The 14,671-nt window shown below is 40.6% G+C and overlaps 1 protein-coding gene across 1 annotated transcript in view; it reads left to right on the plus strand.

Moving 5' to 3' along the window:
- The window catches only part of LAPTM4B (lysosomal protein transmembrane 4 beta), a 61,367-nt gene that overhangs the window by 16,828 nt on the left and 29,868 nt on the right, over positions 1-14,671 (plus strand). The window contains exons 2-4 of the mRNA XM_069959880.1: positions 9,720-9,831; positions 11,374-11,447; positions 13,328-13,450. Of these exons, the coding sequence (XP_069815981.1) occupies positions 9,720-9,831; positions 11,374-11,447; positions 13,328-13,450 (309 nt within the window). The remainder of the gene's footprint in view (positions 1-9,719; positions 9,832-11,373; positions 11,448-13,327; positions 13,451-14,671) is intronic.

Here is a 14,671-nt window from a genome sequence, read left to right on the forward strand (position 1 = left end):
TCTCTCTGCTGACACTACAGGGGCACTGCAAACGCACCTGGCGCTCAGAAACTTCTGCAGCAAAATTTGCATTGGAAAAGCTAATTGGCGCTCCCTTCCTTCTGAGCCCTGCTGTGTGCCCATACAGTGGTTTACGCCCACATATGGGGTACCGTTGTACTCAAGAGAACCTGCATTACAAATTTTGGGGTACTTTTTCTCTCATATTCCTTTTGAAAATGAGAAACTTTAATCTAAACGTATATATTATTGGAAAATTAAAATTTTCCATTTTTTTTACTGTTTAATTGTGAATACTTTCCTCCAGCCCCTGTAGGGTTAAAATGCTCATTATACCCCTAGATTAATTCTTTTAGGTGTGTAGTTTCCAAAATGGGGTCACTTATGGGGGTTTTCAGGATACCAGACTTCTAAATCCATTTAAAAAAATAACTGGTCCCTAAAAAAATCAGTTTCACAAAAATGTGATAATTTGCTGATAAATTTCTAAGCCCCATAACACCCTAAAAAAGTAAAATATGTTTACCAAATTATGCCAGAATAAAGAAGACATATTGGTAATGTGATTTAGTAACTAATTTATGTGCTACGACTTTCTTTTTTTAGAAGCAGAAAATTTCAAAGTTCATAAAATGCAATTTTTTTTTAATTTTTCATGATATTTTGATGTTTTTCACAAAAAACACACAAAGTAGTGACCAAATTTTGCCATTAACATAAAGTGCCATATGTGACGAAAAAACAATCTCAGAATCGCTAGCATACGTTAAAGCATCACTGAGCTATAAGAGTATAAAGTGAGACAGGTCAGATTTTGAAAAATTAGCCTGGTCATTAAGGCCCAAACTAGCTGCAGCACGAAGGGGATAATAATAATAATAATAATAATAATAATAATAATAATAATAATAATATTATTATTATTATTATTATTATTATTATTATTATTATTATTATATATCTATAACTAGACACCAGAATACAGAACAGTTTCAGAGCTGTTCTTCTGTATCAAGCCAAGCCCCCATATAGAGTCAAACACTTTTAGTCCTCTCTTCTTATTCTTCTTATTCTTATAGTGTAAAAAACTAATAACCTGTAACCCCATCTATAACATCTAACCTTATTAATGGCTGAATGGATCATATTATCTTTGGCATTAGTGGAATCAAATTATTATCATCCAAGATATATCTACACTGTATTCCAGTCTCATTCTCTTCTCCACTCTCATATTGAGTATAGGGCTGAACTCTCACCTAGTAATTTCTTGACCTCCAAAATGGTGGATGACTGGAAGTCCTAATATGGTCGTGTCTAAATGGTCACGTGGGTAATGTATGGATCATAGTGAGATATAGCTACGTGTCCAGCTTGACCAATCCACTTGGAGCTTTGCCAGTATACCATTTTTGGGATATAAGTTGTACTGGGTGTAACCATATTTGGGCATAAGTGTATATATTTTCCCGGTCAGGAGAGTATATAGACTTAGAAGGTTAGTTGGTTGGGTGGTCTTTTGGTATACCATCTTTCAAGAGAAGCCTCCACGCACATCTGGGGTTTGTTAGCCCCCACCTCAGGAATTCACCCAAGGAAGTTCTTTGTTCTCTAGCCAAATCTTCAGTCACCAATGATCATCCCCATCATTTTTGGGACTCTGAGACTTGAACCACAGAGACATTCTAAGACATTTGTAAGACTATTGCCTTATTTCTCTTATGATTGGTATCCTGCTTATATGATATTTGTACCTCTTTTGGTGAAGAATTAAACCCACCATATTTTTACCAACAAGTTTTCTTCTGCCGTCTTGGATCATTCAAATTTCCCTCCAAAGCACACTTTTCCTTTTTTTTTTAAACCTCATCCTTATTACATATAGTAACTCTCCACATTAATCATAATTTTCCTAAGTAAGTTTAAAGGAGAAGTCCGGCGAAAATTTTTATTAAAGTATTGTATTGCCTCCCAAAAGTTATACAAATCCCCAATATACACTTATTACTGGAAATGCTTATTAAGTTTTTTTTCCCTGCACTTACTACTGCATCAAGGCTTCACTTCCTGGATAAAATGGTGATGTCACTTCCTGGATAAAATAGTGATGTCACGACCTGACTCCCAGAGCTGTGCGGGCTGTGGCTGCTGGAGAGGATGATGGCAGGGGGATGCTCAGTGTCCCTCCAGTGCCCTGTGTCCCTCAGTGTCCCCCTGCCATCATCCTCTCCAACAGCCACAGCCCGCACAGCTCTGGGAGTCCGGTCGTGACATCACCATTTTATCCAGTAAGTGATATCCCCATGTTATCCAGGAAGTGACATCACCATGTTATCCAGGAAGTGAAGCCTTGATGCAGTAGTTAGTGCAGGGGAAAAACACTTCATGTGCATTTCATGTAATAAGTAAATATTGGTGATTTGTATAACTTTTGGGGGGCAATACAATACTATATTAAAAAAAAAAATTCGGACTTCTCCTTTAACCATTGTTCTACAGAAGGGGGGATGGTTTTATCCAATTTTATAATATTAATAATCTTGCTGTCTTGTCCCTTATTTTTTGGAACATATTGTTGGCACATTTATGACTAAATGCTGTCACCTAAGCGTTGGTTATGCTTCCATGTTGTTAGAAATTGTCAACCAAGACAACCTCTGCCATCCTCCAGTTTTCTGCCATGTCGATGAACCAGCCAAAAGACTGCTCACATCTTATGGGGTAGTGCCTTCTGCTTTGTTTAATTCACTAAGGGTCCCCATACACTCATTGATGACTTCAGCAGGGTCACCCAACTTTCTAAAATTTCTAGTGGCCTCCCAGCTTTTTAGGAGCCTGGGAACTCCTCTTTGTACCAGAGAATAAAAACATTTTTCTTCGCAATGAAAGCAAATACAGATATATGAAAGGTTCAATGTGTTTCCTTGACCTTACAACTATCTTACAGTGTCAGCAGTTGTTTGAAATATAAATTGCAGAGGACAGATTCCCTTTAAGCCTTAAAATAGCCACTTTGCACGTGAGATTTATTTTTTATCATAAGCCGCAGCTTATACATTGGTTATAATTTTAATAAAAAACATAATAATTTTAGTACTTTTCTGATATTACCATAATTTATCGAATACCAAAAAAATTAAAGTATACCTCCATCCAGAGGTGATCGGGTACAGCCGCGATAATGGGTGGTCTAGGTGTCTAGGCCACTGTATGAAGCTGAGCACCCCTGGGTGACAACTATTAGCAGTAACAACCAAATTTCTCGTAAGGCATCATCCATATATTTTTCTTTATTTTTCATCGTGTGAACATACCCTAAGCCAATCCTGCTCGCAACAGCACTCTAGTACAAAGACTGGAAGAATCCAATCACTCGTAGTTAATTCCTATTGATATGAAATGATAGTCATAAATAACTAGTAAATATCATTTGTGCTGTCCTTGTTCTATTCACACATTCTAGACAGTTTTTCATTAGCAGTAAGTACCCATTGGCCGTCAGTGCAGTTCCATTAGAGCCGCTGAACACAATTTAATGCACACTCCTCATTAACAAAGCCGGGAAACTGTAAATCATACTTACTGCAAGTTCCTGAAACCTACATTTATAAAGAAGGGTGAAGGTGATAAATTTCTGTGCGTGTGAATGAGATTCAGATCTACGCTATAAAAAGCTCCGAGCCATCTTTTTGTAGAATGGATGTACTGGAAAGCCATTAAAGTCAAAAGAATCCCTTTTAGCTGAAAACACAGAATTGTCCTGAGGTGGTTTTGAAGGGATGGGCAAGGTGGTAAGGGTCAGTGCTAGTGTGTGGCTTGTATTGAAGTAACAGGGACCCCCTGTTACCACTAAAATGTCTTCATATGTGGCAAAAAGGCCTTTGGGAGATCTGCATCTCTGCAATCGAACTGAATCCAACATGAGGCAAGATGAGTTTCTTGCCTCAGGTGGCAGAAAGCGTATTAGTATGTTGGTCTGGTCCACATACTAATAGGTGGTGAGAACCTGCACAATGTGTGTCTTCTTTCAACCATACTATGTTGAGGGTGGTTAAGAGTATAGTGTTACCTAGCAGCCCTACAATATGTCCTCATTTTTACCCTTACTCTTTGCCTACCTCCCGCCCATCCTCTACCATGGGTCTCCAAACTGCGCCCCTCCAACTGTTGCAAAACCACAATTCCCATCATGCCCTGTCAGCTAAAGCTTTGGGTTTGGCAGTTCAGGCATGATGGGAAATATAGTATTGCAACAACTGAGGAGCCGCAGTTTGGTCTAAACCCACCACAGTCACCAGGGGGACCCTGCTGAATCAGGGCCCTTAGCACTGACCATCCAAAAACTAACGCGTTACCTAAGCCCATCAGTATTTCACTCTTGTTCCAGATATTTCGGTGTTGCGGCATATTTGTCCTTTAACGGCAGAAATTCTTTTGTTGTTTGTCATTTATGGGATGAGCAGTTTGTTTACAGGCTCCGCAAGTGAGATTAATGCTCCTGACTCATGAGGAAGGTGACGGTTCAGCTTTTCTTAGTATCTCTGGATGGTCTTGTCTCACCTGCCTGTAAACACATTCTGGGCTCAATTAACTGCAGCTAATGGTGCGATGCTTCATACTGATGTGAAGCTGCTGACAGGAGCAATGCTTCACCATCAGACTTCTTTATAAGATATATGTATATATGTATATATATATATGTATATATATATATATATATATATATATATATATATATATAACATCTATCTATGTCTCTTTCTTTCTTTTTTTTAACCAAATAATAATATAAGTGAAATACTTTGCCATAAACCAACCTTACTATGCTTTTTACAAAAAATTTGGATTTGTCCACAATTTTTGTGACTGACTTAATGTAAATTGCTGACAGGAGCAGGGACTCCTTTCAAAGACAAGGGTACCTGCCTTGGTACATTTAGAGGCAAGGCACACTTTGTCTTGCTGCTCAGCATGTGTATATGATTTGAGATGCCAAAAGATGAATGGTGATGCTCAATGTTAAATTTGCTGAGTAAGCAACAGGGGCAGAGACATCTGCCATTTGATAGAAGTCCCTGCTCCTGTACATACTTTCCTTGGCACTCTGCACTATTGGATGGTTTGTCACTCTATTAACATTCACTGGCAAATGTATGTGTCTGGCAAAAGGTGAACAGTCTAGCGAATGTTAACTAAGCAACAAGGCATGTAGTGTGTGTCTCACAGCTAATTGTACATTAGTTGTTACTCTTACCGTTTGACAAGAGTTCCTATACCTGCATGAATCATAAATATAACCCTAAATTTAACTAAACACCTATATTAAAATCAAACTTCTGACCAAAGATTAGATCCCTATGTTAATTTCAAACTCCAGACCAGAGCAATAACTTAGGGCCCTTTTACACAGCCCTATGCAAAGCCATTTGTGGCCACAGACGCACGCCAATCAGCGAGATCTACGCTTATTTGCAGTGCCAATCAAGCCGGACTGCACGATCGATCCCTCTATCATTTGTGCGGCCATTAACATTCATTCTGAGTTTTAGCCGGAGTGCCCCTTTAATGACATGAATATTATCTGTGGCCCACTCCTCTCAGTGCTTCGTCAGAACATGTTTCATCCATAACCCTTATTGCCCTATACAATGTATAATGTTTACACTGCAGGCTAAGTCCACATCTGCATTAGAGCTCCTTTCGCTGGGAAAGAAAACACTATCTTACTTAGAGATGAGCGAGTAATGAAATATTCGACTTTCGAGAATTCGAATCGAATAGGCACCGATATTCGACTATTCGAACGAGTATTCAATCCCATTATAGTCTATGGGGGAAAAAAATCGCGGCACTTGGAAATCAAATGAAACCTCCCTAAACGATGCAAACACCTCCGGAATGACACTGGGACATTAGGGGGAGCATGCCTGGGTTCACCCAACATCCCAAAATCGCAGTATAATGCCACTCTCGACAGTTGCAAAGGAAATATTTGCGAACGCTTTACGAACATTTATGGCAATGTTCACACATTTCGTTCGTATTTCTTGCGCAGTGTTACATAAATAATTCCAATGTGCGTCCGCAGAGCGTCATGTTATTTGCGCGTATCACACGTAATGCTGTACGAACGTTACTGGAACAGTATGTATGACGTGCCTTTTTTTGGGCTACTGAAACAATATGTATCACGTGCCTTTTACTGGGCAACTGAAACAGTATATATCAGGTGCCCTTAGTGGGCTACTGGAACAGTATGTATAACGTTAACGTGCCCTTAGTGGTGTTAAACAGGGACACTATAAGTCACTTGTACACACAGGGTACTAGAATGAATACACCTGCTGATGCTGTTGTTATATCATCTATGTCTTAGCACTGAGAAGAGCTTTGGATTCAGAGATGACTTTTTCGCTGGATCTTAGCCCTGAAAAGGACTTTTGGGTTCTGTAGTAATCCTGCCTAACCAAAACTACTACTAAACTACTAAAACCTATGTCTCCCTGCTGCAAGATCTCTCCCTGACTAGGTTGAAAGCGCATCTGCGTTTAAGAGAGGCGGGAGCCAAGTATATTAAGATTCGAGGTCATGTGGTTCAGCCATCCAATGAGGGTAGACGCCGTTTTCGCGCTGTGTGTGTACTCCCAGGGTCCCTCACGGCCTCCCTGCATGGTCATTGGATTATAAAAAGCGCTAACTGCGATGGGAGGGCTTTCGAATGTTTCCTGCGCATTCGCCTCACTACTCGATTGAATTCGAATCTTTCGAATACCGCAATATTCAATCGAATACCTACTCAATCTAATCATATTCGCTCATCTCTAATCTAACTGAAAAATATTTCAGCAAGAACGTACTGTATGTATGTCTTATGGGGATAGGGGGGCGCTAACATCCAGCTTTAGTTTTCTTCATTCATTGTTATAATTGAGTAACTGAATAATAATGTCATAATTAAAAACAAATCACATGATGACTCTGCTAGATTGTAAGCATCCCTCCTGTATCTGTAGTTACTAGTGGTCTCTATCTTATATTTTATATCTTATATCTATCATATATCTTATAACCATCTTTGTATTTGTATCTGTTGCAATGCACTCATCTAGTGCATTAGTGCATTAGTCCCTCTACCTCAGGGATAGGGAACCAGTTGTTGCAAAACTACAACTCCCATCATGAACCTTGAAGGGCCAAAGTTCCATACCCCTGCTTTAGCTGTTTCAAAACTACAACTCCCATCATGAACCTTGGAGGGCCAAAGTTCCATACCCCTGCTTTAGCTGTTTCAAAACTACAATTCCCATCATGCCCGGCAGGGCTGAAGGTTCCCCATGCCTGATGTACTTGGCTCCTATTGTGGATTCTATAACTTTGTTTGGGCCCTGACATCCTCTCTCCTTTGCAGTTCTGCGCATTATGCTGACTTTGCTAAATTCAAAAATAACAAGAACAATGAAATATATTTAAGCACTTGGTTCGGATTTTCTTCTTCTTGCCCCGCTGAGTCCACAATGTCCTCTTTAGGTCTCAAACCTCTGAAATTATTTATAGCTTAATTCTCTGAAATGTCCGAACCATGAAGATGTTTATCTTGTTTTATAATCTGAAAGAGGATTAATAATCTGGATTGGAAAGGTGACCTCTGTGGGGCTGGTTACATGCATCTCTCTGGAGGCTGGCCAAGTTTATCATGAGACGCTATGGTGCATTATACCTGGCTATTACATGATGCGTACAGTAGAATGATGGATACTGAATAGGAATGGATGGCTCTGACAGTCACTTATTATTTATATAGGTTACATTATTTCAATATTTTTCACTTCTAAGCATTTTTTTTCATTATGATACCGAGCCTCCTGATTCATGAATATAAAGTCAGAACAAGAGTGAAGACTGACACTTAGGCCCAATTACAACTCTGTGTCCCATACGGAGCTGTAATAAGGCCTCCATAGTAGTATAAACTGTCTTACTTCATATGGAGTTCCAAATTAAAAAAAAGAAAATTGAAGCGTGCTCCTTTAGTTGTTATATTAAGGCCTCGTTCACACGCTATATACTTTCAATAAATAACGGTCTTTGTTGCAGATGATTCCTATGGAATCCTGGCCGAAGTGTAAACACTCTGGCTGGGATTCCATGCGGCTGCACAGAAAACTGACATGTCAATAGCGGCTGCACCAAATTGACTGTGCAGACAATGTAAAGTGTGGCTCTGGCCGCACTTTACATTGTCTCCTATGGTTAATTGGAAAGCGGGCACACCTAAATGTCTTGTATTCCAATTCAAAAGAAGTGATGTTCACCCGGCCTATACTGCAGTAAACTTCGCAGACAACGGCTGTCATATAGCGTCTGAACATGGCCTTACAGAGCAATTCTCCCCTCCTGCATTACTTCTATGGGGAAATCCCACCCACCTAGGCACCTATCAGTACAATGTATGGTGGCACATGGAATCCCTTGGCTTTATAGTATGAAACCACAAGGAACTCTGCAGCCACCTGCACAAGGATTTCAACATTATCCCATAGGATGGGTTATAACTAGCTGTTTGATGGGAATGGAGGTCCTTGTCACCTGAGTGAATGGAGCAGCAATGTGCATACTCAACCACCACTCTATTCAATGTCCATGGGACTAGTGGCCATAACTGTTAGAAAACGCTTGGACGTTCAATAGGGTGTGAAGGGAGTGGTAGTTGAGCATAGGTGCTGCCACTCCCTTAAAGGGGTACTTCAGAGACAATATTTTTCTTTCAAATCAACTGGTTTCAGAAAGTTATGTAGATTTTCAATTTAGATCTATTTAAAAATCACAGGTCTTCCCATACTAATTAGCTGCTGTATGTCCTGCAGCCAGGTGTTTTTTTGTTTTGTTTTTTCAGTCTGACACAGTACTCTCTGCTGTCCGATACAGAAACTGTCCAGAGCAGTAGCAAATCCCCATAAAAAACCTCTTCTGCTCTGCAAAGTTCCTGTCTCGGTCAGGGGTGGCAGCAGAGAGCACTGTGTCAGACTGGAAAGAATACACCACTTTCTGCAGGGCATAAAGCAGCTGATAAGTACTGGAAGACTTGAGATTTTAATTACAAATCTATATAACTTTCTGAAACCAGTTGATTTGAAAGAGAATAAAAATTCACTGGTGTACCCCTTTAATTCAGAGGACCATTTACCTCCATTCTTGGGATCAGGGAGGTCCCAGGAGTCGGACCCCCACCAATTAGGTAGTTATCCTCTATCCTATGAATTCTAGATGACTTTTAATCTTGGGATAGCCCCTTTAACTACCTATACAGGTTGCAGAAATCGAAGTTGCACCCAGGACCCTCCGTTTGACGAAGCCCAAGAACCCTTTGCCCCTCGTAAGTGTGAACTGTACTATAAATTATATGTGTGTTGCCGGGCCCTGCTCCAGATTTTGCATTGGGGTCCAGTAGATTCTAGTCACTTCTCTGCTCCTGCACTGCAATGAATTGAGCTCCAACAGAGGCAGATAAACAGGACGAGGCACCGAGCGAATGAATTATACCCCACTGAGGACAATGTAATGACTTCATTAGTTGTTGTCAACCATTATCTGACCCCATGTAGGATGGCGGATCTATTTAGAAACAACATAAATAATAGAGATATTGGTCACTGGTTCATAAGATAAAACTCTACCATCCCAAGTGTATATTATAACGCTTCACGTTTTATCCTTTACAGATAATAAATTCTGTGGTCCTTCTTATTCTATTGAGTGCCCTTGCTAACCCGGACCTGTACCACCTACCAAACAGTGAACTGAGGAATGACTTTGACTTCATGGATGATGCCAGTGAGTAAATGGCTCTTGTCTGCCGGCTGCTTAGTGATGGCGGCTTCTAATGTTTATGTTTGTCAGAAAGAGTATATGATAAGGATTACCTTGGGATCAGGGGTGTAACTACCACTACAGCAGCCATAGCGGCTGCTATGGGGCCCGCCGCATCAGGGGGCCCCATGGCCTGCTCCTGCAATACACTGGGCCCCCTGAGCCGTCATCATTTGCAGCATCGGGTGGCCCTGTTGGTCTCCTCGGTTTTGCAAATGTCCCTTTAACTGCAAGCACTCCTGACCAGAGCTAGCAGTTATGTAGTTATGACTTCACTTGACCGTTAAGTGGTCAGTCGGGGGGAGGGGGGCAATCAAAAGTTTGCTATGGGGCCCAGCCATGTCTAGTTACGCCCCTGCTTGGGATCACATTGTACTTAGACAGTACATCCAAGGTGTTTGTCATGATGCTAATTTCGGAACCTTTTTTTTTTAATGGACCAAATATAGTCTAGTAGTGTCTACATTAAGTAGTTTCTTCAATGTATTCCTCCATTTTTGAGGACCCAAAAGTGTCTGGTTGTATTTTAAGTCCTACAAAGTAAAAACATACATTTGGCAATTGACCAAACAGAGTTACTAGTAGAGTCAGAGGTGCGCTCACAAGCATAGGATCCGCTGGAGATCTGCTGCAGATCCTGTACGTGTGAACGTACCCTTAAAGGGGTTGTCCAGCGAAAATCTTTTTCTTTCAAATCAACTGGTGTCAGTAACTTATTTAGATTTGTAATTTACTTCTATTAAAAAATCTCAAGTCTTCCCTTACTTATCAGCTGCTGTATGTCCTGCAGGGAATTTTGTTTTATTTTCAGTCTGACACAATGCTCTCTGCTGACATTTCTGGCAGAGACAGGAACTCTGAATCCCCATAGAAAACCTCTCCTGCTCTGGACAGTTCCTGTCAGCAGATGTCAGCAGAGAGCACTGTGTCAGACTGAATATAAAACACTTCCTGCAGGACATACAGCAGCTAATAAGTATGGGAAGACTTGAGATTTTTTTTAATAGAAGTAAATTACAAATCTATATAACTTTCTGACACCAGTTGATTTGAAAGAAAAAGATTTTCGCTGGAAAACCCCTTAGATGGGTCACTGAGACTTTATAATAGACCGTCACTTGACCATAGGTCAATTAACCACCCTGATGCTATTTTCACACAACATCCAAAAGTGACTTTAGCTTTCGCTGTCCAGGGAGATTTATCAAACATGGTGTAAAGTGAAACTGACTCAGTTGCCCCTAGCAACCAATCAGATTCCACCTTTCATTTTCCAAAGAGTCTGTGAGGAATGAAAGGTGGAATCTGATTGGTTGCTAGGGGCAACTGAGCCAGTCTCACTTTACACCAAGTTTGATAAATCTCCTCCATAGTCCTTTGGTCTCCATATATAAGAAAGCATTGCTTCTAGGGCATAACATCCCCTATGTACCCCAACCAATGGAGTCTGTGCACAGTACCTGCTTCATGCTTGACCTGACCTCTTATTTTCTTGTTCTTTTTCAGACATGTGCATTGCTACTTCCATTTCCCTCTTAATGATTCTTATCTGTGCAATGGCCACATACGGTGCCTACAAGGTAAATAAAGAGTCTTGCTTTACCAGTGTACTGCTGTGAGCTTTCCTTCTTTCCTTCTTCAGGATAGTGTCTTTGGCACTGTTAGGGTCCTATTACATGGAGCGATTTTTAACGATTAACAACTAACGATAAATGATTTTAAACAATTAACGATAATTTTAGGTTCAGATCTAAATCAACGATCAACGACATACGAACGATTTTTTGATCGTTGCCTGCAATTACACAGAGCGATTATCGTTTAAGTTCGAACGATATGACAATTTTTCGCACGATAATCGTCCCGTGTAATAGGGCCCTTAAAGCGATACTATCATACAGTATAAAAACTATTTGACCTGTCTTACTTTTGATTCTCTCATATCTTTAAGCATAGCTGGAAGAAGTACACGACAGCGCGCTTCACTCTCAGCTCAACTCTTAGTCCACCTTATTGGGCTCCATTGTTATGGGGCCCGTCTTCTGTAATCAGTTGGAATGAGTGGTGAGCCAGGGAGTGAAGCATGCTGCCACGTGCTTCTTCTATGTGCAATATATATACTGATTGGAGGGTGTCTCAGCATTAACACCCAAACCAATCTCAATTTTAGAAGTGTTTGTGCAGCATGTTAAAAGTTTATTTATACAACACTAACACTTTAAAGGGGTATTCCACTTAACTTTTGATATGTTGCTGCCCCTGGTAAGATTAAGGCCCCATTCACACGTCCGTGTCAGTTTTTACTGTCAGGAAATCCTGATCAGGAGACCTCAAATGTCATCAGGAAAGTATCAGGATTTCCTGACAGTAATCCGTTACCATCAGGAAAACATCAGGAAACCATCAGGAAAAACCTTCAGGATTTCCTGATGAGATAATATAGTCTAGTATGCCATCATAAATCACAGGTACCCACACTGTCCGGGACGAGTTCGAGGCGGGGTGCTGTCTGGAACGGGGCGGTTGCTGATCGGGCGGCTGGTAGCAGAGCGATTGGGCGGCTGCTTTGCATCAGGAAGGTGCCCGTGATTCCGACGCTCCCGTAGACTTCTATGGGGGCGTCCGGGCCGGAATTCCGGATAATAATAGGACATGTCCTATTTTTTCCAGATCTATTTTCCGGAACGGACACCCTTCCGGAAAAATCCGGAAGGGTGTCGGTGACCAATTAAAGTGTATGGGTCCGGAAATCCGTCCAGATTTCCTGATAGGAAATCCGGATGTTTTTTCCGGACGTGTGAAGTGGGCCTAACAATTCCTTTCATATTTGTTATTATCTATTTATTCTTCTTCCCCCAGTTCTGAGCTGATGCTTTCTGCTGAAGACACAAAAATCTGTGTCAGAGCTTTTCTGTCTGTCTCCCCCTCCTCCTCCCTCCCTTCTGACACGGCTGATGTTAACAAGTCCCTGGCAGACTATATCTGCAACATTGTAGCTTCTTTGTAATGCTGGGAGGGGTATTCTGAGGTCAAGTTGCTGATGAACTCACTGTGATTAACAAAGAAGCAGTACAAGGAAGCCACAATGTTGCATATAAAGCTAGTCAGGGACTTGTTTACATCAGCTGTCTCAGAAGGGAGGGGGTGGAGGAGGAGACCGAGAAAAGCTCTCACACTGTTTTTTGTGAGTTCAGCAGAAAGCAGCGTCTCAGAATTGGGGAAAGGAGACTGAATAGATAATAACAAGTATGGGATGAATTGTTAGTCTCACCATGAAAGTGATGACAGATTCCCTTTAATAAAACCTATACAACTACAGTACATGGCTGGTGGCAATGCAGTGAATACATCAATTATAATAAAAGCGTCTGGTTATAACTGTCTCTCTCTAGCCACAGTCTAAATATATATATTTGTATATATATTATACTTTAACCACTTTCTTTTTTATTCCCTGTAGCAACATGCGGCTTGGATTATCCCATTTTTTTGCTACCAAATATTTGACTTTGCTCTCAATTCCCTGGTTGCTGTGAGCGTGCTTGTCTACCCAAACACAATTCAAGACTACCTGCGACAACTGGTAAGTATGTCACCTTCTGTACACTTTCTTCTTTGGTAACATTTCCCAGTGTACAGTAGAATATAACCATTGGGCTCTGTTTAGAAGGTTAAAGTATTCCTATCAATGCATACAGTAAATACTGCATACTCTGTTTCTTGACTGCTAGATCAGACTACATAGAGAGCTTTTTTGTAGTCTGTAACCATGGAGACGTGGATGTGTAAACCTTCCTTTCCGGTAAAATACAGTCTTAGTTTTGCAAAGCTGAGTAAAAGTCGAAGTCCTCCAGTGGTTCCAGATGCTTTATTGAGTACCTGAGCATAGGAGAACGTGATATACATATTTTCTTTACTTTTTTTTAAGTTTTCAATGCTTATATCAACATTCCTGGTCGTCCTACAGCAGCACTGAATGGGTTAAAGTTTCCTTCTAGAAAAGAGGCAGAAGACATGTTAATTAGCATAGATTAGTTTAAACAGCACCACATGTATTAAGGCTGGCAGGAAGAACCCAACACTTGAGTTTTTTTCTTCTGCAAAAATAGAGGTAGTTGACAATTGTGTTCCACTTTGAAAAAAGTGGGAAGTTTTTTATTTTTTTATTTTTATTTGTTTTTTGCTTATGTGTGGTCTTCCTTACCAGTGGTAACCTGTTATGGGGTCGCCTAGGTCTGGGCCTTGGAGCAGTGAGTATCCTGCCAGCCTTTCCCGTCCCTGCCTCACATGAGATAGTTAACAGCATCATGATTATAAAGAATAGTAAAGGTCTGCTACACCTAACCCCTACGAATGGAGTCCACCCCCTTCGAGTGCACCATTTGTCATTTATAGCACCTTATCTCACCCAAAGTGTATGATCTGAAAGTAAGCTGTCTCACTAGGACACTAATATAATTATTCCAACGGCCATCCAGCGATACGAGCCTATGTCAGACTTCTTGATTCGGGACTACTGCTAAATACATCTAGGTGAGCTGCCTGCGCTGGGCCCGGCGCAGGCAACCTCACTAGGCTCCATATACACACAATTTTTATTTTATCTTATAGATTTTATCCATTTTTATCTTTATACTAGTTAGGCATTTATATGTGATTTTTATGTATTTCCTATGCATATAGACTGCTTTCTACTATTAGGTTTACCTTACTAGGTTTTTTACAGCGATGACCTACTATCAATATGATATATAGATTCAAGCAATAAATGTTGACGTACAATTTATACAGGTGCACAAATCAT

Source organism: Dendropsophus ebraccatus, chromosome 2 (assembly GCF_027789765.1).
Source record: "Dendropsophus ebraccatus isolate aDenEbr1 chromosome 2, aDenEbr1.pat, whole genome shotgun sequence".
NCBI lineage: Eukaryota > Metazoa > Chordata > Amphibia > Anura > Hylidae > Dendropsophus > Dendropsophus ebraccatus.